General features: G+C 41.1%; 1 protein-coding gene across 1 annotated transcript; it reads right to left on the bottom strand.

The window, feature by feature from the left end:
• Positions 1-2,684: 2,684 nt before the first annotated feature.
• LOC104619434 (sodium- and chloride-dependent GABA transporter 1) lies at positions 2,685-21,445 on the bottom strand. The gene is made up of 14 exons (XM_010285315.1): positions 21,097-21,445; positions 20,251-20,382; positions 18,710-18,810; positions 16,898-17,007; positions 16,646-16,778; positions 15,099-15,233; positions 14,878-14,981; positions 14,465-14,589; positions 12,049-12,161; positions 9,778-9,909; positions 9,116-9,218; positions 7,733-7,833; positions 5,476-5,643; positions 2,685-2,906 (listed from the first exon to the last, which is right to left on the bottom strand). Exons 1-14 carry the CDS (start codon positions 21,329-21,331, stop codon positions 2,802-2,804), a joined length of 1,797 nt encoding a protein of 598 aa, XP_010283617.1. The 5' UTR covers positions 21,332-21,445; the 3' UTR covers positions 2,685-2,801.
• Positions 21,446-25,350: the final 3,905 nt, after the last annotated feature.

The following is a 25,350-nucleotide window of genomic DNA, read 5'->3' as shown; positions in this document are numbered from 1 at the left end:
CCGCTGGCTTCAGCCCGGGTTGGTACGCTCCGCAGTAACGGCTTAGAAATGGCTGACTCCAGGTGCTGCATTTCACCCCCCAAAGTATGGGCAGAAACGTACCCAAGGAAGGGGTTCTTTTAAAATCCAGGCTTTTTACTAGGGCTGCTGAGAGGTCCTGGGCTGCCGTCTTCCTCCAGGAGTATCACAGAAGCAGGACGCCAGGTAGGGCTGTTAACGGTCACCTTCTAGGCGTTCTGTAGATGTGTGCGCACACTAACCCAATTATAGAAGTAGCGGTATGGATTAATTATAGGCATCGCGAGTGTGATACAGCGTTTTGATATTTAAAGGATATATTTTTTATATATATAAAAATATATGAAACAGACCTTGCTTCACGGAAACTAACACGTGTTGGTTTTGTCCAATGAAAGACTGCAAAATTCTGCATTTAATGTATAATATAACCTTTATTCTTTTTCCTCTAAACTCTTGGAAACTTACATAACAATCGTGCTTTAATTATGACACCATTTATAGACATTTAAAATGCATCTTAATTTATAAATATTTTACATTTGGTCCATAGAACAGGTTGCAATTTACTAAATAATACTGTACTCTTTTAAACAGGCTCTGTATATATTTTTGAATATGTATATATTACATATATATTTTTATATAGAGATAGATTTGCTTGGTGTTCAGATATTTCCTTATTGCAAAAAGCATATCTATGATCATACAATAATCCTCTTTTCAGGGCAAGTACTACAAAAAAGATACAGCTATTCACAGTTTACACACAGTAGTTCTACAACACTATTTTGTGCTATATGATACGTTTGTACAGCTTTTTGCTAAAGAGCAGGTCTGTCAAACATCTGTCATAATTGTTTACAATCAAACATTAAATACTGCATTTTTCTTAGAACAACATGGGACTGGATTACATTAAACAATAAAGAGAAAGTTGGAATTTTTATCCTTAGTCTAATGAAATTCACAATTATAATGTGTACGTGTCATGTATAATGTTTGTGGAGGATGTACGGTTTTCCTCTAAATCCCAAGGACTTACAGGACTTTTGCGTTTCAGCTATAGCCATTTAGGATGTAGCTTAGATCTCACAGTATTTTACAATTGATCTATGTATGAAACAGTTTAGAGTCTACCAAACATACTCTGAGATTTTATGATGTAGTTTGAAATACGTGTGTATTTTTTATATATATTATTTCTACAATAATGTGCTTGACATTCTGAGAATAATACCTTATTGCAAGAACATGTTTGTCACCTTCAGACAAAAACAACGAAAAACCCAACATTCACAGTTAACATGTTTTTCACGTAGTATTTCTACATAAATTGTGCTATCTAACATTGTACGTTGCACAAAAATTTGCTGGAAAGCATGTTTCATTGCACAGTTCTGTCACAGTCATTTACAATCAAACATCAACTACTGCATTTTCCGTAATCCTTTCTGTCCGTCGTATAGCTGCCAAACGAGAAATACCTTACAGGGCCAACCCCTGCATTTTCCACACAGGGAAAAGCTTCCACGAGCTGAGTGGGCTTTCTAGCTATGTGGCAAATGCAGACTGAGCCCAGAGTGGAGATTTTTATATTATTGAAATAGCTTTCCCTCATGACTTCATCACCACAAATAATATGCGAATAAAAATAAAACTGTTTTCAAAGTGCTAATGATCCATATTTTGTCATTTGCTTATTAGAAACTGTTACGGTCCTTTACTGGATTAAAAAGAACAAGTTGTGAATTGACCCCCAAATTAGAATTACACGGATAAGCTTCAATCTTGAGGCCATCGTTTTGGTTTCTTTTGGTTTCTATTTTGGTGGCAATGCAATAATAGTGGAACAACAACAGCATAATAAAAGCTCAGGTACTCCGCGCCTGAATTTCAAATACTCCGTATTTCTTTTACTCCTGGGAATCTTTAAGAGCTCTTTGATATTACTTTCCATTTTGCTAAAGAAGTCAGAAGTCATATTTTTGCCTCTACCACCTGCGAGTCATGTAGTCTTGATTCACAAAGATACGTTCGTTTTATAAGAAATGGCATGCATATTTTTAAACAAATTGACAATCTTGTTTGTTTGAAAATTTTCCTGAAAGGCCAAGTATAGATAGCATTTACAGCCGTTCCATGCTGTATTGCCAGAGATAGATAGCCATATAACTTAATTTGCACTCGGAATGTTTATAAAGGCTGTGTCTACTGTTAACTGAAGGAAGTCTCTTCTTCCCCCCTCAACTGGCCTCAACTGGAGCAAATTTTAAGGGCAGACTTTTTCACTGGAAATCACTTGTTTACAAAATACTTCATTCTTTTGTACAAAACAATTCCAAACTTAATTTTACTCCTGCAAAGTCAGAAATAACAGTCTTGGGATTCAGCGGTAAGAAATATTGAGAAACTACTAAAAATCAGCAGCACAAAACTTCAAATAGTCGTGCTAAAAGGTAGATTAAAAAGGTCTTGGCACATCAATTTACAAATTCCAAGATATGCAACTATTATTGTGAAAGGATAAAAACATTAACAGTCTGTGGATTGCCAGAGAACACAAAACACTGTCAACATCTGAGCTCGCGCAATGGCAGGATCATACCCATGGCGATTCCCTTATAGTGGAGATGACCTTTTTTCTTTTTTTAGGTTTGTTTTTGTTTTTTTTTTGCCACTAGAGGTAGGTAATTATATTCTCAGACATGAATTTGTGGTCATATTCAACCATATTTTTTTGTTTTTCTGGAGTAGTATTGGTACTTTTACAACACAGAAGTTTAGATGTAGGCTTCTTTGTTGGCAGAGTTGCTCTGTTGGGCCTGGTCTGGCCCATTTTCAGGATGGGTGATGTCTTCACTTGGCTGAATCATTACTTGGATACGCTGTTTAAAGAAAAGAACAACAACAAATGTGAAGCAGTCAAAAAACTGTTTCTAAAAAACCACCCCCCCCACCCCCGGCAATCCTGAACAGTTCTGCCTAAGCATTGGAGCGAAAATGAAAAATTCTGTCTATCTCCCAAGAGCCAAAAAAGGCAGTAAGTCGCGGGTACTAAAACCAGTTTTAGCTGTGTTGTGAACGTGACAGTAGGAGGTGAAAGACCGCATGCAGGATGGTAGCTGCTGCCAGGCGTTAACCACGGAGCACGCCTAGGGAAACGCTCCTCAGAGCGAGCGCGGCGCGGGGCAGGCGGGGAGAGGCTGCTGCCGTGCAGTGGGCAGCGGGGACGTGGAGCTGGGTCTCAGATGGGATGGTGACCTCCCCAGGGAGCAGAAGGAGTATTGGCTGCAGCTTCTGGGAGTTAACTACCTCCAAGGATACAACAGGTAAAGTAGGCTTGTATTCAAAATCGGTTTATTTCGCTTTTGTCTTTCCTAGTCCCTTTGCATTCTCCGTTCATGAAGCTTATCTGCCTAGCTGTCCTGGTTTTGGCTGGGGCAGAGTCAATTTTCTTCCTAGTAGCTGGTATAGTGCTGTGTTTTGGATTTAGGCTGAGAATAACGTGGGTAACACACCGACGTTTGTAGCTGTTGCTGAGCAGTTGTCGTGCTCATACCAAGTCAAGGACTTTCAGCTTGGCCAGCGGGGAGGTGCGCGAGGAGCTGGGAGGGGGCACGGCCAGGAGAGCTGACCCAGCCTGGCCGAAGGATATTCCCTACCAGAGAACGTCGTGCTCGGTATATAAATGGGAGCTGGCCGGGGGGCAGGAATCGCTGCTCGGGGACGGGCTATGGATCGCCGGGTGGTGAGCAACTGCTGCATTGTGCGTCACTTGTTCTTGTATATCCCATTATTATTACTATTATTTCATCTGCCTTTGCTGTCCTATGCAAGTGTTTTTATCTGAACCTGCGAGGCTTTTTTCTGATTCTGTCCCCCATCCCACCCAGGTTGGGGGAGGCGAGCAAGCGGCAATGTGGTTCTTGGTTGCTGGCTGGGGCTAAACTACAACCCTAGCTCCCATTCGTATTGAGAAAGAGAGCCCAGGTTGGATCCTCAAAGCCTGTGAGTGGTGTGGGCTTCTCCTCTTATCTAATGAGCGTTTGTCAACGCTTTCAAAAATGAGACCTTATTCCACAGCAAGACTGAGATGAGGAACTTTTACTGTGGTTTTATACAACTCTGCCCAAGAAGCAGCTGTATTTTAGAGCAACAGTTCTCCATTTGCAGAGAAATGTTTCCATAAGACCAAGGGAAAGATACTGAAAAGGTAGGAGTTAAGAACAAGCCGGAGGGGGAAACAAACAAAAAATTTTTTGGTAGACTTCTCTGAAGCACCACAGAGTCTTTTAAAATTTGCTGAAGACAAATATTTGGATCAAGATCTGAGCAATTCATGAGGCATTACTCGTCAATTCTGCTTAAGATCATCTGTCTCTGTCAGCTGATTTTAGAATATTCCAGAAGTTCTGACAAATTCATTTTGACAGTCTTTGGTTCCCACAGTCATAGAGGACAGAGATGCGTGTTTCAGTACTTGTGTTGAAGAAGTGTCTGTTACACGCAGGAGGAGATTATAGCCTGCAGAGGGAAAACTGAGGATGCGCCCAGATCAAAAATAAATTAAGTACGGCAATTGTACGTGATTGCTGAACAGCATAGCGGTCAGTAACCTCACTAACATTTCACACTCCTTGAGCAACATTTCTCAGAGGACCTTAAAATGGATTTACACCGTACAATGCCTCCCTCGCACGGGAAGCGTCATCTTGTAGCAAATGGAATAAGGAATCAGGGAGAGGCTAAGAAAGAACACAGCGCAATGAGAAAAGAGCCTCTAATGTTCTTCATGAAGTAACTGTCCACAGAAATCCCTTAAATAAAGACTAAAGGGAAGTGCAGCATTTTACAGGTGATTTTACAGGTACTTTCTCTCGGCTGCAGCAGAACAAGGGCACCGTTGTCCCTTAGAATGGGTGTAACACAGAACAGGAGCTCAGGTCTTTGCTCATGTTGCAGGGGGATGCTAATCGGGGTCACTGTGCGCAGACTCATGGAAACCAAGAGTTACGTGGGTTTAGTCCTAAGGGTTTGATTCTAGTTCCTTAGAGCATCGCCTGCCTCGATACATGACAGTATGTCTTGCGTTAATAAGGACAAATTTACATCTTTTGTGAACTGCTACTTTGTTTTCTAGGTGTAAGGAGCTGGGATGCAAAGTGTCTGCAACTGCCAAAGCCCAGAGGTAAGGACCACATTTAATGTGGTGAATTATGTTTAACAACAGATGGTACAGACACGGGGCTTGTCTTTTGTCTGTTTGGTACTTGTTTTTAGTTTTTGCAGCTTTATGCAAAATAACTGGGCTAAGCAAGTGAGGCCCCAGGAAAGATGGAGTAGAAAATAACTACTGCCCAGCAATCGGTGTGCACAGGTCTCCCAAGATGAAATCATGCAGCCAGGAAAAAGGAGGAGAGGGAAAAAAAAAAAAAAAAAAGAGGGGAGACTTACCTGTTTTAAGGAGCCTTTCAGGGTTAGAAACATATATGCCATATAGCCTGGGATCAGCACCATAGAAGACAAAGCCATGAACCAGCCAACCCCTTGGCCCCATTTTGGGAAAACGTAACTTCCCATTGTGAGCGGAGTCATTTGGACAGCACTGAAGATAAATACTCCCTGCAAAATACAGCGGAAAAAGAAGATTTGGATAAGATTTGCAGAGTTTTCTGTGTTCAAGAGTTTTTTCTGGATTGACTTGGACCTCAAGCCTGCCTTTACATCCAGGCAAGGAGAAAAGGGTTCCTTTGGTCCCTGGTGATGGCCGCCGGGCACAGGCTTGTGGATGTTGCAGAAAACAGGCAAACATCAGCACACTGCACTGAGCGAGTTCCCGCTAGCTTAATCTCTAGCGTGGCACAGCGTAAATAATGGAACTAAAACTGTGAAATCGTGAAGTTGTTTGTTTGTTTCCACTGACTTTCTTATTGGAATAATACCCTCTGTACAGCTCTACCGTACTGGCCAGCAACACACTCCTAGAGGCCCTGAGTAAGAAATGTTCTTTAAAGCCTGGCTCTGCACTGACCTCTCTAATGCCACCACCTAAGGGTGCTTGGCCCAGAGGCTTTGATACTGTTCAGATCCTCTGAACAAACTCATAATGGACAATGAGGGCAGTAGGAATGGGAGCTGCGCTTCAGTAAGCGGCTACAGATTTGTCTGTACAACGGATCCTATCCTAGGAAATTCAAAAAGCACTTTGAATTTTTCAATAACAAGAGACGAGGAGGTAGTTTCCCAAGAAGCTTCTTACCAAAATCAATCTTAATGATTCAATTTAACACTATATTTTCACATACATAACCTGCATCTCAGATTATCCAGGTATGCTGGTACGGGGAATCCACTGGTACTAGCGGAGTCCTCAGATAACCTGCACAAAAATCAGAGGGAAGGGGGCTATTGGGAAAGATGGGGGTCCTGGGAAATAATACCTGCGTATACACACGTATACAGTACCATTGACCAGCAGCACTGATTGTGTTGTTTTCAAACAGATGACCTGCAAACATAGTGTTTTTTCCTTTAAGTTCCCAAGGAAGACTCCTATCCTGGCCTGTTTCAGATGTCTAAAACCAGCCTGCATCAGGGAAACCTGCTAAACTGAACCGGCAAAGAAGGAAGCTCATTCTGATCCCAGGTTCAGGCCTCGTGCAGAACATATTCCCGGAGAGGAGAATGCAGAGAGGCAGATTAACACATCATCGCCACCTCTGAACTTACACTGGGCAACAAAGTCTGTTGAAGACTTTACAAGACAGGAAAAATCTGGTAAGTTTTACATACAGTGTTGGCGATCTTCCTACTACACCACTAAAATAAACAAAATGCATTTTTTTATGCCTTCCTGAACACACTTGATTTCAGAAAAACGGAAGTTGCCTTCATCTGGGCAGAGGTGAATCAAGGGACCCTCAATACAAACACATTTCTGTGCCCCTCTAAACAGCACTAATGCCGTTTGCTTTTCTATGGCCACCTATATGGGAATATCAGAGAAATAGTAGTAAGTGAGTAGTATTGTGTCATGTGTAATAGTGTGTACTCAATTACAGCTTTTTATATTGCATTTGGGTTGCCTACGTTATGTGTAGTAAATTTACGTTCCTTTGCTTATTATTTCAAAAGGTACCGTATGGGCTTAACTGGATAGAGTTCAGAATCGGGAAAAGTCTGTACTATGGTCACCAGTGCACAAAATCCATGCAAAGTTTGCCAGAAAAAACGGTAGCAACGTAGTATAAACTGGGTAATACATGCCGCAGAATCCCATGGGAGAACAACATCAGTTTATAATCCTGTTACCAGACTAGTGCCTGTGAAAGAATTCAGTTCACAAAATGTGGGCACTTTTGTGTATATGGTAAACTTAAACTTTAGAGAGATTGCTAAATTTTATCTAGAAGACAAGAAATGGTCAAAACTTGTTTCATACAGTTTTCTGTCTCTGCCTGTCAAGCTCTCGACTAGTTACCGTTTCCAGAGGACTAATACAAATCTTGAAATTGCGCAAGGCTTCTTTTCTTAGGCTTCCTCTTATGACACTGGTTTTTGCATATTGCCTTCAACGGAGTTGCTCAAATCATTAAAAAAGGAATGAGGTCAGAGTTAATATGAACCTTTGGGGGTGGAAATGACAACGTTGTAGTACATAGGACACCTCATTTACATCCTATGAATCATATAATAAAAGTTTGTTCCTTACTGCCACAATGATAGGAGTGAAAAATGACCAGCAGAGTTTCCACCAGATGCAGGGTCTGTATCCCACCATCTCTTGGATGTTGTCATAAAATCTGTTAACACCTAAATATAGAAATAAGAAATGGTAGAGAAACGTATCAGAGAGCAGATTCAGTTGAAAGCTCAGTGGTTTTCAGAGACGCTGTCATAAACGATGAGGTAGATTTGGAAGTTCTATATAGAGACCCCAACATAACTTTTCACCTATCTGAATGGGAAAGTATTGTGCAAACTGAGAAGCACGATGAATAATTTGCTCTCATTCTTCCACATCATAATTATTTAATTAGCAACCAGCAAACATTCCCATGGGAAGGCTGAGGAGGTCTGTACATCTGAAGGTCAGACGCGATAAATCACCCTGGGTTCATGTCAACTCTCTTCTTAGAGCGAGAGATTTAGAATGATATTTTACAAATTAAATTTAAAAAAAAAATCCATCCTAGCGTTAACCAGCTTCACTCTGTGTGGATATATGCGCACCACATACACACAGAACTGCATATGGAATCAAAAAGTAGCCCTGCTGCTGCTGCTGCTGTTACCTTTTAGAAGATGATGGAGTGCTGGTAGGCGTGTCTATCGTATTAGTTATAACTTTGTATTGTATTTCTTCATTATTTAGCTGGTGTATTTTTCCATTCGCGTTTGCTGATTTCATATGCAGTATCTCCCCCCTATAAAATGCTGTTCCATCCTCTTAAGCCCATTAAAAGACAGCAGAAAGACTCCAGTTATCTATCTCTGAATCAGTTTTGTAATATAAGCTGAAGTGCCTTAGTAATGGTGGGAGTAGGTCCTTGGACTAGCCAACACAGAACTAAGGTCAAATGCACAAATACACTGGCAAGAATATGTTACATATTCCCAGAGCTCGTCAGGCCAGACTTCTCGATATTGTAGGGCAGTTATGCAAGACACAACTGGCCAAGGAGCCTGGCTCTCACTGCAAGACCCTGGAGGGACAGAGTCACTTCTGGAAACGAAGCATTACCAAGTCCAAAAGACCCAAGTCACTATGTTGAGAACAGCAGTACCTCACGCCTTTGAAGGTTCAGCTTTCCAAGGAAGGGGGATGGGAAAAAAAAGCAGGAGATGTGACCTATTTAGTATTCCTGAAGTGCTTAGCATCTACTGACTTCCAGGCTCGCACATAGGGTGTTTCAAACAGGCACAAATACCTTCCACAAGCCAACTTTGAGTCCTCGGTGTAATCACACGCATACAAAACAAGGCCACTGTCAGCTCCACCCTCAGCACGTGCACACACAACAGAACAGATCAGTAGATGAAGTATCTTTATGATGTGCAAAACTTACGGAAAAAATAAAAACATTTTGTTTACCATAGCACCAAGATATCGAGATGCACTCAAAGAATACAAGGAACAAGAGACTCATTCCACTGGCGGAGTAGTAGTCAAAAAGCTTAAACACATAAATTCCACCCTAAAACATATAAGAAGGAAGTGTTAAAATAAATAGTAAGGACTCCAGTTTCAAGACAGATTAAAATGCAGGCTACAAACTAACAGTGGCGAATAGGCTAGGGACATACTCAAGTAAATTAAAGTTACCAGGTTAAAGTCTTATAATGCTTGAGTTCAATACTGACAAAGATTAGTTTACTGCTGGAATTCAATTAACGAGTTTGATTTTGCTTTACTCCTTTTTGTTCAATAATTCAATCATTTCCCTGAAATAGTTTGCAATCTAGTAGATCACAGGAAGCAACAGAGAACATCCCTAGCTACCACTTCCTGGGCTGTAGGACAGCTGTGTATCTTCTTGTCACCTGAACCATGAAGTAGGACAAACTGCATCCGTGGACGACAACCATTTTACACTTACAAGGTAAAGTCTGCTGCCTGAAGTCTTTAGATAGTGTTGATGACAGATCTCTGCCGCTTTAATGGTTTGCAATGACTCCTGGTTGGAGCCGGGGAAGGGAGAAATAAAACAGATGCTGTATGTCAGACACGAGATCACATTCTTCCACAGAACATACCTGAGTAATATTGGACAGCCCTATCAGATAGGAAACAATGCAAACAACAGCAATGAAGATTTCTCTCCGATTGCGCAGTAACTTTGGAAATTCATCCACCAAAGCTGTTATGAATCCTTCCACAGTGCAGAACTGCAAGTAAAGTTAGAAATAAAATACAATGCAATGCGCTACAACAGCAGGATTACGTCTGGGGGGGCGGGGGGGAGGAATTTTCAATAGTACCCAGCACTGGCCTAAGGCTGCATCCATTAAATGATGAATGAAAAGTCACTTGACTTCAGTGGAAGCAGTGCTTCTGAATAGTCTTGTTTCTGTCTAAAAAGATCTGTGCAAGATTTCCAGCTAGAAACACACTCAAAATTCCAAACTATGAAGTACAGCTTGCGCTTTATGAACATAAAGGGCTCCTTCTTGTCATACAAGACGATACGCCTACAGTTGAAGGCTTCAACCCCTCCATCCTTCACTTTTTATTTTTTCAGAGCTTTACTGTGAGTAAGGAGTCCTTTACTCACATACACGAAAGCCAATAGGCACAAAAAGTCTAATCAGATTAGTGCTTCAGGGTGAAGGTTAAAGACACAAGATTGATTCTCACATGTAATAAATCCAATACTTTTTGTATGCCCAGGAAAGATTTTTGCTGAGGCTGTGGTCCTCCAAATGGAAAGCATGGCCATATTTCAGATTTTTTCCTCTATGTATGTATTCAAAATAAACGTTATCATTATGATAGCTGAAATAATGATAAACAATGTATGTAAAGTTTTATTCATTTCCAGCAGTGCAATCAGAATTTAACCAGTAGTTACAGTTCCTATAAATTGGAGCGTATGAAATGTGTCACTGACAGATAGAAAATGAAGAAAGCATGACAGCCTGTAGATACATATTCTTTTTAATAATATTAGACTACCTTCCTCAGCTGTTAGTTGCCTAGAGACAAGTTCTTTCAAGAATATTTTTGACCCAATTAATTTCACAGTAGTTTCCCCCCAGATTGAGCAATAGGTTTTAATGTCAAGCCTGAAGCTTACTGAAAAACAAAGAAATAGAAAACATAAATTTTCAGCTTCCTTTCATGTTTCAGGATAAAATGCCCTCTCGGTCTTTTTGTATTTTGGTTCACAGGCTGAAGTCGACTTGGATTTATAGAAAATGACGGATTTTCACTACTGAAAGACTAAGGCAGTACTAAGTTAGTAATTCTCATTTTCCTTTTTGTGCTCTGAAGACTGTGCTAATAACTGTGAGGTGCTGGTTTGACAACTGCTACTACTGCAACTAGACGAACACATCTGCCTACGACTGGTCACACACAAAATGACCAAACATTTCAGCAGGCAGAACAGGCTTCCCTGACAAAGTCCTCAAAGTAGGCTGAACAAAATAAGCCAGTTGCTTGCTTCAGTGCTTACAATGTAGTTGCTATCTGTATTAAAATTACCACTGATTAATGGATGCTTTTGTTGGCCATAGGCCTTTGTACCATGTAAAGTGCTTTTTTCTTGATCCGTGTGCTTTTTGTTTATTTTGCAAGAAACATTTTTTTAATGACTGCATGGCAATTATTTCATTATTTAATCTAGACAGTAACTCTGGATAATATCTTATTTGGATTTGCAGACCCTCAAGGTTGTGCCTGCCCATTCATTTCCAGTTGTCAGATACCATCTATAACTCTTAGCTAAGGCTGAACCCCTAAAATCTTGATCCCTACCATTGGGAAGTGATTTCAGAACACACCGAGATGCAGAACATCCTCAGTAATGAGCCTACCGCCTCCTCAATTTGCTCCTGACATGTATCTGCTTAAGATGAAATGTGTGCTGCATCTTTTTGCTCCATGCAGCAAGTTCTGAAGTTGCCTTTCAGAAATACTTGGGGCATCTAAATCTCGTAACGCATATCCCAGTGTCTCCTACATTGATGAACATGGCAAATGTACTTTTAATATTGTGATTGAATGGTTAAGATTTCAAAGACAGTTCCTTTTGTCTGCAAAAATAATAAATAAATTTTCTGCACGTTTTGTTTATGCTTCCAACAGTTTGTGAAAAAGCAAAAGTGTCTCAGTATCAGCTTTTTTACTATCCCAGGCTCCCTTGAACCTCGTAGTCTTTCCTCTCCTGCTCTTTATCTGATTATTCCAGAAACCATTCTGCACCACTAAGAGCTGGCAGCGCAGAGCGCAGAGAGCCAGGCCAGCCTTGTACCATACGCTTCCAGAAAATTTGTCTTCGGTATTAATTTTCACACTGGTTTTACCTGACTGTCAATTCCAAGCATAAGCAACATGGAGAAGAACAGTATTGCCCACAAAGGAGAAATCGGTAACTGTGTCACTGCTTCTGGATAAGCTAGAAATGCCAGTCCAGGGCCTGGTAGGAGAAACAGGAGAGAAAATGTCAGTGTGACTGATTGGGTGCTGGGATTATTTGCTCCTGTTGATGCATAGGTTTTAGGTTCATTTGAATGACTCAGCCATGGATGCAGCATCTGACCAGGGATTTCAGCTTAATCAGTGTTCACTGGCCCAGACGTCAGTGCATGTATCTTGCTTTTAAATTGAACCAACCGAAACAAAAAACAAACAAACAAAACCCCCAAACCCAAGCAAGCAAGCAAGCAAAATACTAGGTGCAGTTCAGAAGCTGCTCCTGAGAGACACCTTTGTATAGCAAAGACCGGGAATGTTACCCTGGGCTAGGATTACATCTTCAGGTACCAATAAGCTTTCTCTCCCTCTCAAGCAGTTACTGATAGGTGTAATCTTCTGCTTTGCACCAAGTAGTTCAGAAGAGAAACAAAGACAGCTCAGAAATGAAGACGACACTTCCCAGCATTTATAAGATTCCCATTTGCTATTCCATTCCATTATCTTAAAATACACATTTCAGTGAACTGTGTAGTTGTGAACAGGTGAACTTGTTCATTTGTGCTCCTACTAACTGCTGATGGGGGCATAGTGTTGGAAGAAGAATATAGATTCTTATGAAAAAAGGAGCTTTTTCATTGTCATAGTGTAGCCGGAAGCCAGCTGATGTCAAGTTAAGAGGGAAACCTGTAGCAAACTAAATAATCACAGGAATAAAATTAGTGTGCCTCACCTAACGGGGGTGTCTGATTTTTCAGTTTTCGCTAAAAGTACGTCTGTCCCTGACAATTGGTTGGACATGTATAGCTTTCAAACCAGCGAAGCAAGGTTTGGCGTTAGACACCGGGACTGTCAAAGTAAATGCAATGCAGACTTTGAAACGATTATTTGCTAGCAATAGCAGGTACGACTGGAATGCCTCCCAAAAGGCAGTAGTAAAAGCAAAATAAACTTACGATACATATGTTCTTAATTTAACCCTGCCACACATTCCACCAAAATGCAGCTACAGCTTTTAATACTAGTTTGTTTTACAGAGATAAAAGATTGCAAAACAACATGTCTCAGGGTGCTAAAATAAAGCAGAAGTTTCTGAGCTTGCTAGGAGGAATAGAAGCCTTAATTAAAAGGTCAAATTTCCAAATATCCTTCACAATTAGTGGCCACAGGAGGTCACGTGCTTCTTTCAGAAGTCTATTATCTTAGGTACCTTAAAATGTACTTAGGAGCTTAATACGATATAAAAACATTGCTCTGTTTGCAGGTGTAGTCTTTATATAGTTATATCTGCATCAAATACATAAATCCAAGCAGCTCATTTCACACACCACTGACTTTCCAGAGCATTTTTTGACAACAGCGTACGCCATCATAATTTCTTTTCCTAATTTCTTTGTAGGTTTACTTTATTGAAGATTATTTTTAGGGCCTAAATTCTCTACTTTTCTAACTAAGGAAATATTTCAACAATGGGATATGTTTGCTAGTATAGTAAGATGTATTTTGTCCACCAGTGACTTGCAACCAGGCTTTCAGTTATCGGATCCCTCCCTGTGGCCAGAACCGCTAAATAAGTATCTGGTACACCAGCTGGGTTAGGGCAGCCATCTGCTCTGCTACTTTAAGCTTTTTCATCTGGAAGACAAGACAACGAACTGCAAAGACTAGCAGAATTCTTCCATGGACATCTTACTGCCCCAAGTAAAACAACTTTCATAATAAAGGGTCCCATGAAACTGGCTGATAGCTGTAGGTCTGAACAGGTGAGAAACGGATCTGCCTCAAAGGGCTTAACATCAGGAAACAGTAAAAGGGATTTAAAAACCTGAGTTCAGGAAGGTAGGCTCCAAAAACCTAATGACCATCATTCCTCCTTTCAGTTTGCTCTGAAGAATTTCAGTAGCAAGAGGCTCATAACCTGATGTCACAGCAAAGCACTGAAGCAGCAAACTGAGCTGCCACCTCTTGTAAATGCATTCCCCGGTACGTAGCGTTCGTTAGCATTCATTGCGTCAGCCCACGACGCATCCCTGGCTGACCGCTTCGCGCACCAGAGGTTTGAGCGCGCGCTAGGCAGGCAGGCAGGCAGGCAGCCTGCTCGACGTGAAGTCATTCTGCTGGTGCTGCCTCGAGAGGTTTGAAACAATGCTCTCCCTTTTGCCGTCGGTAAGGGCGACTGAAATGACAGGGGCTGAGGGACCTTTTGAGGGAGGGATTTTGAACAACTACATGAAGCAATTGGATGCAACGTACGAACAAAAACTAACTGATGCCACTGAACAACTTAGAGAAAAATATATCGGGTACCTGATGCTGCAACATCGGCAATAGGCCTCTTTGTGACATTAGCCATGAATCCAACGATGGAGAAGATGACAAAGCCAGCAAACATGCTTGTGCATGAGTTTATGCAGCACACTATGATGGAGTCCCTGAAATAAAGGTAAGGTGCTTTAAGCAGCAGGTAAAGCGATGCTGCTGTTCATCAGTATTTTTTTCCTGTGAAAAGATTTCATGATTTAGGATTTCATAGTTTGGGTTCCATTTCACGCCTGGACAAGTCACACTGTCTTTCCCATTAGTGTAAATGCACTTACACATCTCATTCTTACTCATCAGAGACTACACTTTATTTCAATGATATAGTGCATAGAAAGACAGAATCCAGCTCCAGCTAAGACAGGAAAGTGCCATTGTAATATGTGCGATCATCTGCTTACCTGTAAACATTATTGTGGAAAGGGTTGTAACTTCCAAGGGCAATCAGTGAACCAAGACCCAAACCATAGGAGAAGAAAATCTGTGTGGCAGCATCCAGCCAAACCTGATTGCAGGAAATAATTTTTTTTAAAATCTGTTTCTGCACTTGAGGAGCAGGTCATATGTCTGAAAGGTGAACAGTTAGTAGTGAAACTTTTGTTCACAAGGATTGAATATTTACCTCAGAGTCTGAAAGCTTACTGAAGTTGGGAGTTATATAGAATAAAATGCCTTCCTTTGCTCCAGGCAGTGTTACACCACGGAAGAACAAGATAAGCAGCATAACATAGGGGTAAGTAGCAGAGAAATATACCACCTGATGTGAAGAAACAAGACATTGTAAGTGTGGAAGGAAGAATGATGTCTACTTGTTAACACTTCAGAAAATATTTGCTCCCGAAAAATACTTTAGCAGCAACTGAGGCTGACCTTTAAAATTGAAACATTGATCAATGGAAAGGCTTGGTGAGGAAAGGGGAGCGCCTACTGCAGAATTCCCTAAACACCATGTCTACAAGGCATGGTGGCTGTTGCTGACTTTCCTGAAGGTGGAATTTAGCAGACTAGGATATATTTGCATGAGGGCTCATGCTTTTCTTTTTTTTGTATTCAACAAGGGGAGCTCCCTGAAGCAGTTCTAGTACTCCTGTCCTGCTTGGAGAACAACATCTGCTTGGAGAACAACATTATCCTGCTCTCAACGAGCTGCTTTTGTAATTTTAACACTCTCTCCTCACCTGTGTTATGATAGAATTGCCCTACAGGATCCTACTCTCTTGCCTTTTCAAAAGCCTTAGAAAAAAGACACTATGAAGTCAAAATCCAAAGAAACTGTCAGCCCATTTTTGCCACCTTCTTTGCAGACAGGAGAAATGAAACTGTTTGGTCTGACCTCAACTAGGCCATGTTCAACACGCAGCTTGAAGTGGGTCACAGTTATAAAGATCTTGTCCAAAGTTAACAATTCATTCTTCCAGTGTGAAAAAAATCCTAGTCCTCTACACCAGGCCTGAGGTCTTAGAACCTAAGCCTTCAGTTGCCACCTGGCCTCACAGCCGTGACTTTGCATTTCCCCAAGATTTCTTCCTGCCATTTTGGGGAGAGGGAAAGGTATATGCCAATGTCAGATGCTGTTGTTGCCCTTTCATTCCTGGAGAAATTTCCATCAATAATTTCCTTTAATCCCTTAGTAAACTCTATTTTGCAGTCTGAAACCAGCCAGACTCCAAGCAGCAGAGCTTGCATGCGTGTCTGTGGCAAAAACCACCTCCGGCTCTCATTCAGCATAAGGAAAGGGACCAGCTCCTACATATGCAATACAGCTTCAGCACGCGCTTACATATCTAAGTCCCGGAAAAGCTGTGCAATAAATGCATGCTTCTCACTGAAGCCAAAACACCACATCCTCGCTCTACTGCTAGCCAAACTAGCTAGAATATTTATCCCAGGAACAAGCAGACATATTTTTAGGCAACTTTATACCTGGCGAACCCAAGAAGTCTGTAGGTGAACACACCATCTATGAATGTGGTCGGACCTAGCTCCAGAGGAGCCAGTTCTTTCAAAAACATGGTGCCCTATCAATTCAAGAAAGATAGAAATGAAAAGCTTCACAGAGCTATTCCAGCACAACTGTCCCCAGGACCTCTTACCTCAAGAACTTTCAGAATATTTGAGTAAAATGGGCATTTTTAATTAAAAGTTATTTACAGTACTTTATAATCTTACCTTTCCGGTCCAGCCTACCCCCTTCCAGATACAAAAATACACCAGAATCCAGGCAATTGCTAGAGTAATTGCTAGCGGCCATCGGATTTGCCCTGGTTTTTCCAATCCATCAGTCATTTGGTGCATGTTGCGTCTAGAATAAGCCAACAGAATGGTGTAGTTGACAGCTAATTCAGAAGATAGTATATGAATGATAACAAGCTGATCCTTGCATATGCACAGGAATGATATAGAGAAAAATTATCAGCTTACTCCCAGAATTCGACTACGGCACTTGTCATGTTGGTGGTGTTTGCTATGGTATAATTGGAGAAGCAGCGGTCAGTGTTCCACGGGTTCTCACAGTGTTTCCAAGGAAGAGTCTATTTAAGAAAGAGAGAGAAAAAAACCTAAACAGTCAAACACTTTTTAGGTAAGCCTTACCTCAGGTATCTTTCTCTTTACTAGAAATGACAGTTGAGTGGAGAACTAATATACTTTGAGTTCTGCAGTGCACTGATCTCCCTGGGGTGCATGTCTGTCACATAAGTTATTTAACTTCCTATCAGTTGCGTGAATCAGATGTGAAAATATTTCTTCCTTTCTTCAATATATCGGCCCAAATGCTTTGGCGTCTGATACACCTCTCGGCATGTTGAGAATATATTGAGCGCTACAAGAAACAAGGGCAGCAGAAAGGACCTCCTGGAGGTCCTGCTACCTCTTCTTGTACTAGCGGTAATAAAGCCGTGGTGGTTATTAAGCAGAGATTTCCATTTTCCCCTCGGGTCAAGGGACAATTAGAAAAACGTAAACTTTCTATTCTCTCCATGCATTTTCTCCATGTGTCCATTACGTTATCTTTCACAAGTTCTGAGAAGCAGAACCTGCTTATACGTGATATCCACTAGAATGAATCTGATTTAGATACAACTTAGATATTCTTTTGATGGCAAATCTTGGAAAAATCCTCACACAGAAAATGTTGTGCCAGGGTTCTGCATATTTAAATACAAGGATAAGAGGCTTCAAGGGAATTAGAAATGAATATTCAACTAATATGGACCAGTGCACCGCTTCCAGACTATGACTGACCTTTCACATCCGTAACAACTTTGAGGGTAACTAAAAAAGAAATGATCATGTCACTCCCAGACAGTCATTAATGCAAACTTTGTCAAGGGACAATTCGTTAGAACTGAGAACAAGCAAGTACGAACAAAATTTGTAGAAGGGACAACAATTGAACAATAATGCATTAATTATTGAAACTTCTGTGAGAATGCTTCCTCAGATGGCCAAAACCCACAAATCAGACAAGGCCTACTCAGCTGATGAATCATCCTTGGGGGCGGGGGGGGGAAGACAGCTAAAAATAAAGTTAAAAGGAAAGAAAACAAAGCAAAAATAACAAAGAATGGAAGTTCATAGCTAATCAAATCACAGACCTTCCATTCCACGGGGATTTCTTTGATAAACCCCTGCACCATTAAACCACATTGCAATCACACTATTTCCCAAAGAGCTAACATCTGTGTAGCTGCTGTTGAAGGAAAAAATAAATCTCTTAGACACTAGAGTTTTTCTCAGGGGCATGACTGGCTGCCTGTGGGCATTGCCAGGACAAGGAGTCCCAAGCCTACGCACGACTTGCGACTGCCTGGCAGGTACGCGGAGAAGCAAGCGGGCACGCTTGCCGTTACAGGGCAGAGACAGGTAGTAAGTGAAACTAAAAGGGTACAGATGAAAGAGCTGTGGCTCTGAAGATTAAGATGAGGAAATTTAAACAGGTCAGTAAGAAAGAGAAGCCTGTGGCTCCAAAATAACCTATTCTTATGTTTCTCCACTGACATTCTTGGAACGGAGCTATTTGCCTCACAGTTTTCTATTCTACATTTCTCGTGGAGAAAAAAAGAATTTGGAGGAATTTTTACAAAATAGTTCTCTTTTAGTCAAAAATGGCTTATCCTATTGATTTCTATGCATTTTCTGTTAAGCTCACACCTTTACAGTCAGATTAATCAGCTACCTATATATCGCTTCGCTTTACATTCAACAAACAATCCCACCCCCCACCCCACTTACAGTGGTAAAGGAATTATACAGGTAGTATATGGCCCACGAAATAATCACAATGTAGTAAATATTTAGCCAAAAGGAAAGGACTGCAGCAGCTAGTCCCACACCTGTAAAGGAAAGAAGAAACGAAAGAAGGTAACTTTTATTAATATTTGTATATGTGTGAGTCGAAGAGCTGCAGTTCAGAAGGAAAAATACAATGTATGAGGCAGATACCATTTACCGAATGCTGTAGAAGCCAAGTTAAAATTTTAGAAGTACCATTATAAAAAGGTCACTAATTTGAGCGATAGTTCAGTCAACCATAAATTTAATCATAGTGTCCACTTCTCTGTGTGTTGCAGTAAGCAGTGACTGCTGCTGCTGCTGAGATTTTACAGGCATTTTTTACTTCTAGGGGAAAGGGCTAAATCAGCTGATTCTCTGAAACAGCAGTCCCACAGAAACTTCTGGCAGCCACATGCAAGTTGACTAGGAGTTAAGACCAGCTAGCCATTTACTACACTGATCAAAGTGCTTGATGCATAGTATAATGCTATTATGTCAGCTCAGCTGAAAGAAATGTCAGGCGTTCCACAATGAGAATGCCTTCTCTTCTTCTCCCCATGGAGACTTCTGGGGTATTTTAAAATATTCAGGCTTTTGACAAGTTGCCACATGACACTAGACAGGAGGAATTGCTCAGAATAATCAGCATAATGCAAAGCGGGACCTATACTTTTCATTGTGCCCCCTACCAGCATCAGAACTTGAGGAAGGTTAAAATACTTCTCTGTGAGAAACAATTTTCATGTCTCTGGGTTTTCCCAATACAAAATTTCCTAGAACAAAATCCACTCTAAACAAACTTTTACCTCACCCTATGCTAATTGTCAGTCCTACTGTGTGAAGTAATTTATAACTCAGTGTGTAACTTGCTTCTCTACTGGTCCACAAGTCAGCTCAGGAGCTCTTACGTGTCAAAGGATTTGGTATTAGAGGTTGAAAAGCAGTTTGTGATGTTTGTAGGTCTTTGTAGAATCTAGACTAAAACCTTGAGATTCTAGCAATGAGAAACCTCAAACTAGCTAAAAATCTAAGTATGGAGTGAGCTTCTCCTAAGCAATCCAGCATGAAATTGCCATCTTTGAAGTGTCTGGCTTTTGAACTTCAATAAAGCACATCAGGAGATGCAAAGCTCTGTGACCTCAAACAGAAACAATGTTTACCAAATTGCTGTGAACAGAGTTCCATAGCTGCTCAGACAAATATTGCTAGATTTAATATGGTATTTTGAACAGTCTTTGTATGTTCCTAGCAAAAAATAAAATTTTTTCAATTAAAAAAATAAAAGTTTGGTGAGATTCTAATGCCTAACTCTTGCTACTTTTAACAGGGAATGACTGCTACCCTAGCATGTTTCAAAACTGCCAGTTACTCAGAAAACTATTATTTTCTGTAGAAATTTGTATTTTAAATAATAATATGAAGGCATATGGAAACGTCCTTGCCCTGTCACTTCATGCAACATGAAAACAAATTGAAAGGAATCCAAATTCATACTGTACCTTTGAACATTGGAGCAAGCTTCCACACTCCAAGGCCTCCTATAGATGTATACTGACCAAGGGAACACTCCAAAAGAAACAGTGGCACTCCAGCAAAAATTAGAGTAAGGAAATAGGGAATCAGGAATGCACCTAAAAAGGAATAAGGAAGCCTGTTACAGTGGGGAAAAACACTACTGAGTTTCCGCTGTTTCCATCCCTATTCTACATGAAAAGAAACCCACTTTTCCTCTTAAGTGTAACTTAAAAAAAAAAGCTAGTGGAAAGCACATGTACACTTCTGAGCCAGTATCTCAAGAAGGGAAAATATCTCTCTCCTCATCATTTAAATATTTTCTGTTTAAGTAAAAAGCTAAAATCCAAAAGACTGTGAATTTTGTTGCCTTCATCTGTCACAGGAGCATGCAGATAGCATAAAGGTTTTAACCAGAACTGGCTGCTTTCCAGCTGAAGTTAGCCTTTTATGGTAAGCTCAGAGTCAGTATTACAAGCCGCAAGCAATCCTCTCAGAAACTCAACCCAAAAGAAGAGTTGGAGGGCAATGTGCGTTAGTTCTGCTCTAATGCCTTATGGTCTTTTAAGAGCACCTGCCAACTAGAAGTTGGAATAAACTCCAGGGCAGACCTCAAAGCACTACACTCCAAAATGGCTCCAACCCTCCTGGACAAGTGTAAAGCAAATAACAGAAACACCCCTCCCCCCCGCCCCCAACTAAAAACCACCTATGCATCTAGACAGATGAAAAAGCTTTTAAAACCAAGTTCTGCTGTACTGATAATTAATTTTTATGGTGAATTCTAACACACCAATAGCTCAGCGGCCATAAGAATGAAACAGCGAACATACCTCCACCATTCTTGCCACAAAGGTATGGAAATCGCCATACATTCCCTAAGCCAATGGCATAACCTACACAGGACATAAGAAAGTCAAATTTTCCTTTCCAAGTATCTCGGTCTGGAAGATCCGTCTTCTTCTTCTGCACTTTTACTACCAAGGTTTTAGGCTTGTCGTTGGTGATTGAAGCATCAACTTCAGTGGAGATCTGTCCGTCCGCCACTTTCGTCCCGTTTGTTGCCATGTCTCTAGGTTTCACTGGAGAGGCTCTGGCGGCGGCCGGGCGAGAGATTTCAGCACGAGAGATTTCAGCACCAGTCCACGTGGACGGCAGCTTTGCGGCTGGCGGTTGCCTCACCGGCAGCTACGGCTTCGGCAGGACCAACACCCAAACGCCAGGTACACCCCCAAGAGCCGGGATGGTTTGTGAGCCGGTCCGCACTCCTGCACCAGCTTCTGAATCAGTCTGGAAAACATGAGATCACAGAAATCAGGTTTGCTTCAACAGTACTTTAGGCAACTTAAAAACGTACCGCGACCAGAGACCTCGCTGCCCAAAGAGCTTTGCGATGCAGGCGTCTCATCAAAGAGCTTGGCTCTGCCTTTTGTAATTTTTTTCCAAAACAATCTCCAAGCCACAGTTACTCATTACGTTCCCTGTAGATCTCCTATGAGTGTACAGAAACAAAATAATTCCAAATGCAGCACTGTATTGTACGTAGCGTACAGCCCAGATTATACATATATACATATACACACACACATAAGATGAGGCAGTAATAAGGTTTCTATTTAATAGCCCAGCATACAGTATAGATATAACAGCCCAGAACTTGGGCAATGAAAATATTCCATTTAATCATTCTGCATTTAAAAAAATTAAAGGGGAATTCCCATGCTTGTGAAGTTCCTTTATTTACAGGAAGTAAATCAAGAAATAACACTTGCCACCTTTAATACAATTTAAAGAGTTATTAACAGCACGCACTTATCTAAAACACCATCCTCTAAAACACTCCCAAAGGAATTAAATTATAAACCAGATCAAGCAACAGGACTTAATCCTGGGTAATGATGTTAAGTTTTACATGTTGAGACAAATGGTTCATTACGCTTAAATTATAAGCACTATAAGATAACAGCCTGCAATAATCACTCCTCAGTTTTGGTTTCCTGCTGTGGGTTACATTCTTGCACCTTTTCAAAAAACTCTACTTGTACTATATAAATTTTCAAAGCCAAAATAAAGGAAGGAAAAAATCAAGGAAGCACATATATATTATGAAAAATGACCTAGCGATATTTGAGTCAACTCTGAAGCACATGTGACTCCTGCAGACTTCCACAGCTCCGCTTCAGTTGGAAAAACCACAGTGAGCTAATGTCTATTGCATGTCTAGTGTATGCCCATTCATGATCAATTTATCGTCTAGTTCCTCTCATTAACTTATTTTACCATATGCCAGTCACCAGTCCTCAAACCAGAGACTGCAACAAATGAAACGCCTGCCAGTGTAAAGCTACACTTTATGGCAATGTTGGCAACATTGGTCATGAGGTCATGCAAAGATCAACATTAATTTTACTTACAGATTTGCGTAAAGGAAGATTGAGATTATTAACCATTCAATTCTAATTGTAAATGATGTTAAAAGAAACATAAAAAACACGTAAAGACTCTGCTATAAACGGTACTTTTCTTCAACTTCTCATTTCAGATCACCACATGATTATAATGCTTATTAAAAGGCCACATCCAACAACTTAAAAAAAAACCCAAACGTTTTCAGCTGAAAGCTGAAGAAGAATCAGCTGTCGGTGTGTTGGGTGAGGAGGGAAACAAGGATCATGCTTGTAACCTTCCTCGCTGTTCCACTTCAAGGTGGGACTCAAAGAGGGAAACTGTGTACTTCCACATCGTCACAGGTCCTTCTGTGTACAGGTATCTCCCATTCATAAAACTGTGGACTCAGTTTTCCGTATTTCAATGCAAGCCTGTCCAATTTTGTGAACCAGTAAACATCATTTCTGGCTGTTGTCAGAAGTTTGAGCAGTTCAGGTAATGCACTTCCTCATACACAAGGAAGTCTAGATCATTGTGTGGGCAAAACGGGGCTCCTGTTCTGAGCTGGGATCACGTTGAAACTTTGACCTCCTCACTTAACACGTTTCTAAGTCCAGGGTGCAGACTGCTCCAAAGAGTGCCCTAACAAATCTGCAGTTGGCCAGCACCACCTACTGATGAAGATACAGAACTGAAAGTGTTTCTTTTTAGCCAGCATGTACTAAGCTAAGGATCATCAGGGTGTTCTAGTACTTTCAGAAACAGGTCCTAGACTAGATTAAATGTTTGGTTTTGTAATTTACGTTTGGGCTGTGCTTTATCATCAGCAGGAGCTTCCAAGTACTGGAAGAGGCCGAGTGTGTTGAGGATGGGTGGAAAAAGATACCCAAACCAACATTAAAAACCCCAAATAAACCACCACCACATAGAAAGATGTGTGTGTATGTGTAGCTCATAACGAGAGATAAACCCATCCTCACAGCTGGCACTCCAGCAAAGGATCTGTGCTGAATCTCAGAAGTGAACAACCAAGCCAAGAGGAACATGGATTCACCCCTTCATACCTACACCCAGGCTCTGCAGGTAAGTGCTGGGCATAGAGCCTGCCCCTGCTCTTCCAGCCCTATCAGACTCTGCAGAGTTTTGGGTATGCGTTAAAGCCTCTGTTGAATAAAGTGAGTAATTTAGTCCAGTGTAAGAGTCCTTGACAAAGACAAACCGGACAGTTAGTCAGAAAATCTTCATGAATAATGCAGAAAACCTGGGATTTTGCGAGTCCTCCTGGAGGAAGGTGCCCAGACCCATTTCAATACTACTGTAACACTGAACATAAGGCTGAAACTTTGCAAGACACCCCAGAAAGTGTGCACATGTCTATGTCGAGAGCAAGGGGTTTTGGCAGGCAGCCTGGTGTTTCTTAATGTTAAAAGAGATTGAAAGCAGTAGTTCAATCACATGTGGGGAAGTGCTTAACTTTCTCATGCAGCACAACCTTTGGCAAACACCCCATTGCACACACTAGAAGTATGCAGCAATGGGCAGTGGCAAGCCTGAAGACTCGGCAGAGGCTTGTTTTGAGAGGATGGAGATATAGACTGACCAATTTGCATCTGTCCTGCCCTACTGCTGATGCCATTATTCCATTTGGAGACCATGCTGGAGGTTTTTCTGTCAGTGGTGTTGGCGCATGGACATTTGTGCATATATGGTGACAGAGCAAATCAGCATCAGACAACAAAAAAATGCTTTCATTACATGGGCTTGAAAGTAGGGGTTTTTTCCATGCTATGAAAAATAATTTTCCCAATCCAATAAGATTCTTTAGTAAGAATAATAAATTACAACAACAGAAGTAGCCCCTAACCTCCAATCCACACTCTTTATATACAGTAATACTTCAAAAAACTATGACTTATGTACAACAGTCTAGAAGAACTGGCGATACAGCAGTAAAGATGCTTGCTACGTGCTCTCTAATCTGATTAGGCAAGATTCCCACAGCACTAGGATTTAATTTTAAAGTTGGTCTGACATGGACTGGGACAGAAAGACACTTATGTAAGATCTGTGGGTTGGCTTAGGCAAAACGAAATACAAATTGTAGTTGTCAGCCAGTAGAGCAGGTATGACACTTGCTATGCAATGATATGCTTTGTGGGAAGAAGATGGAGAGATCTTTTAAAAAAGTCAGTCTTTGCTCCCCCAGTTCTTTCATGCCAACACTGAGTGTGCTAGGAAGGGCACAGCAGCTTCCCACCACATTCCTCAGTGCACAATAGAGCTTCCTTGACTTCAGTTACTAGGGTTGCTCAGCCAAGAGAGGAAAGCCCTCTAAAACTGGGCTTTGGATACCATCTGGTTGTCCTGCATCACCACCACATTGAGAAGAATGACTTGAGAGCGCCAAGCACACATAGCAGCCAAAGTAATAAGCACAACCAGGGAAACTGCAACAAAGCGAGTGCCGCTTAATTAATAAAAGCATTTTTCTCTCCCCTGGTCTGCATAAAAGTGGATTTGAAGAGTATAGAACTGGCTTCATAAAATGAAGCTGAGCAGCGATATTGCTATCATCATTCACAAGTGATATCAAAGGGCAAGAAAGAACAGTTTAGAAGCACACGCAGTCAGCAGGAAACCCCCACTCCTTTAAATGATGAACCTCTTATGTTCAGAGTTCCTTACTCCCTCCCCTCCAG

Source organism: Phaethon lepturus, unplaced genomic scaffold (genome assembly GCF_000687285.1).
Source record: "Phaethon lepturus isolate BGI_N335 unplaced genomic scaffold, ASM68728v1 scaffold4354, whole genome shotgun sequence".
Classification (NCBI taxonomy): domain Eukaryota; kingdom Metazoa; phylum Chordata; class Aves; order Phaethontiformes; family Phaethontidae; genus Phaethon; species Phaethon lepturus.
This window is presented reverse-complemented; position numbering and strand designations above follow the sequence as displayed.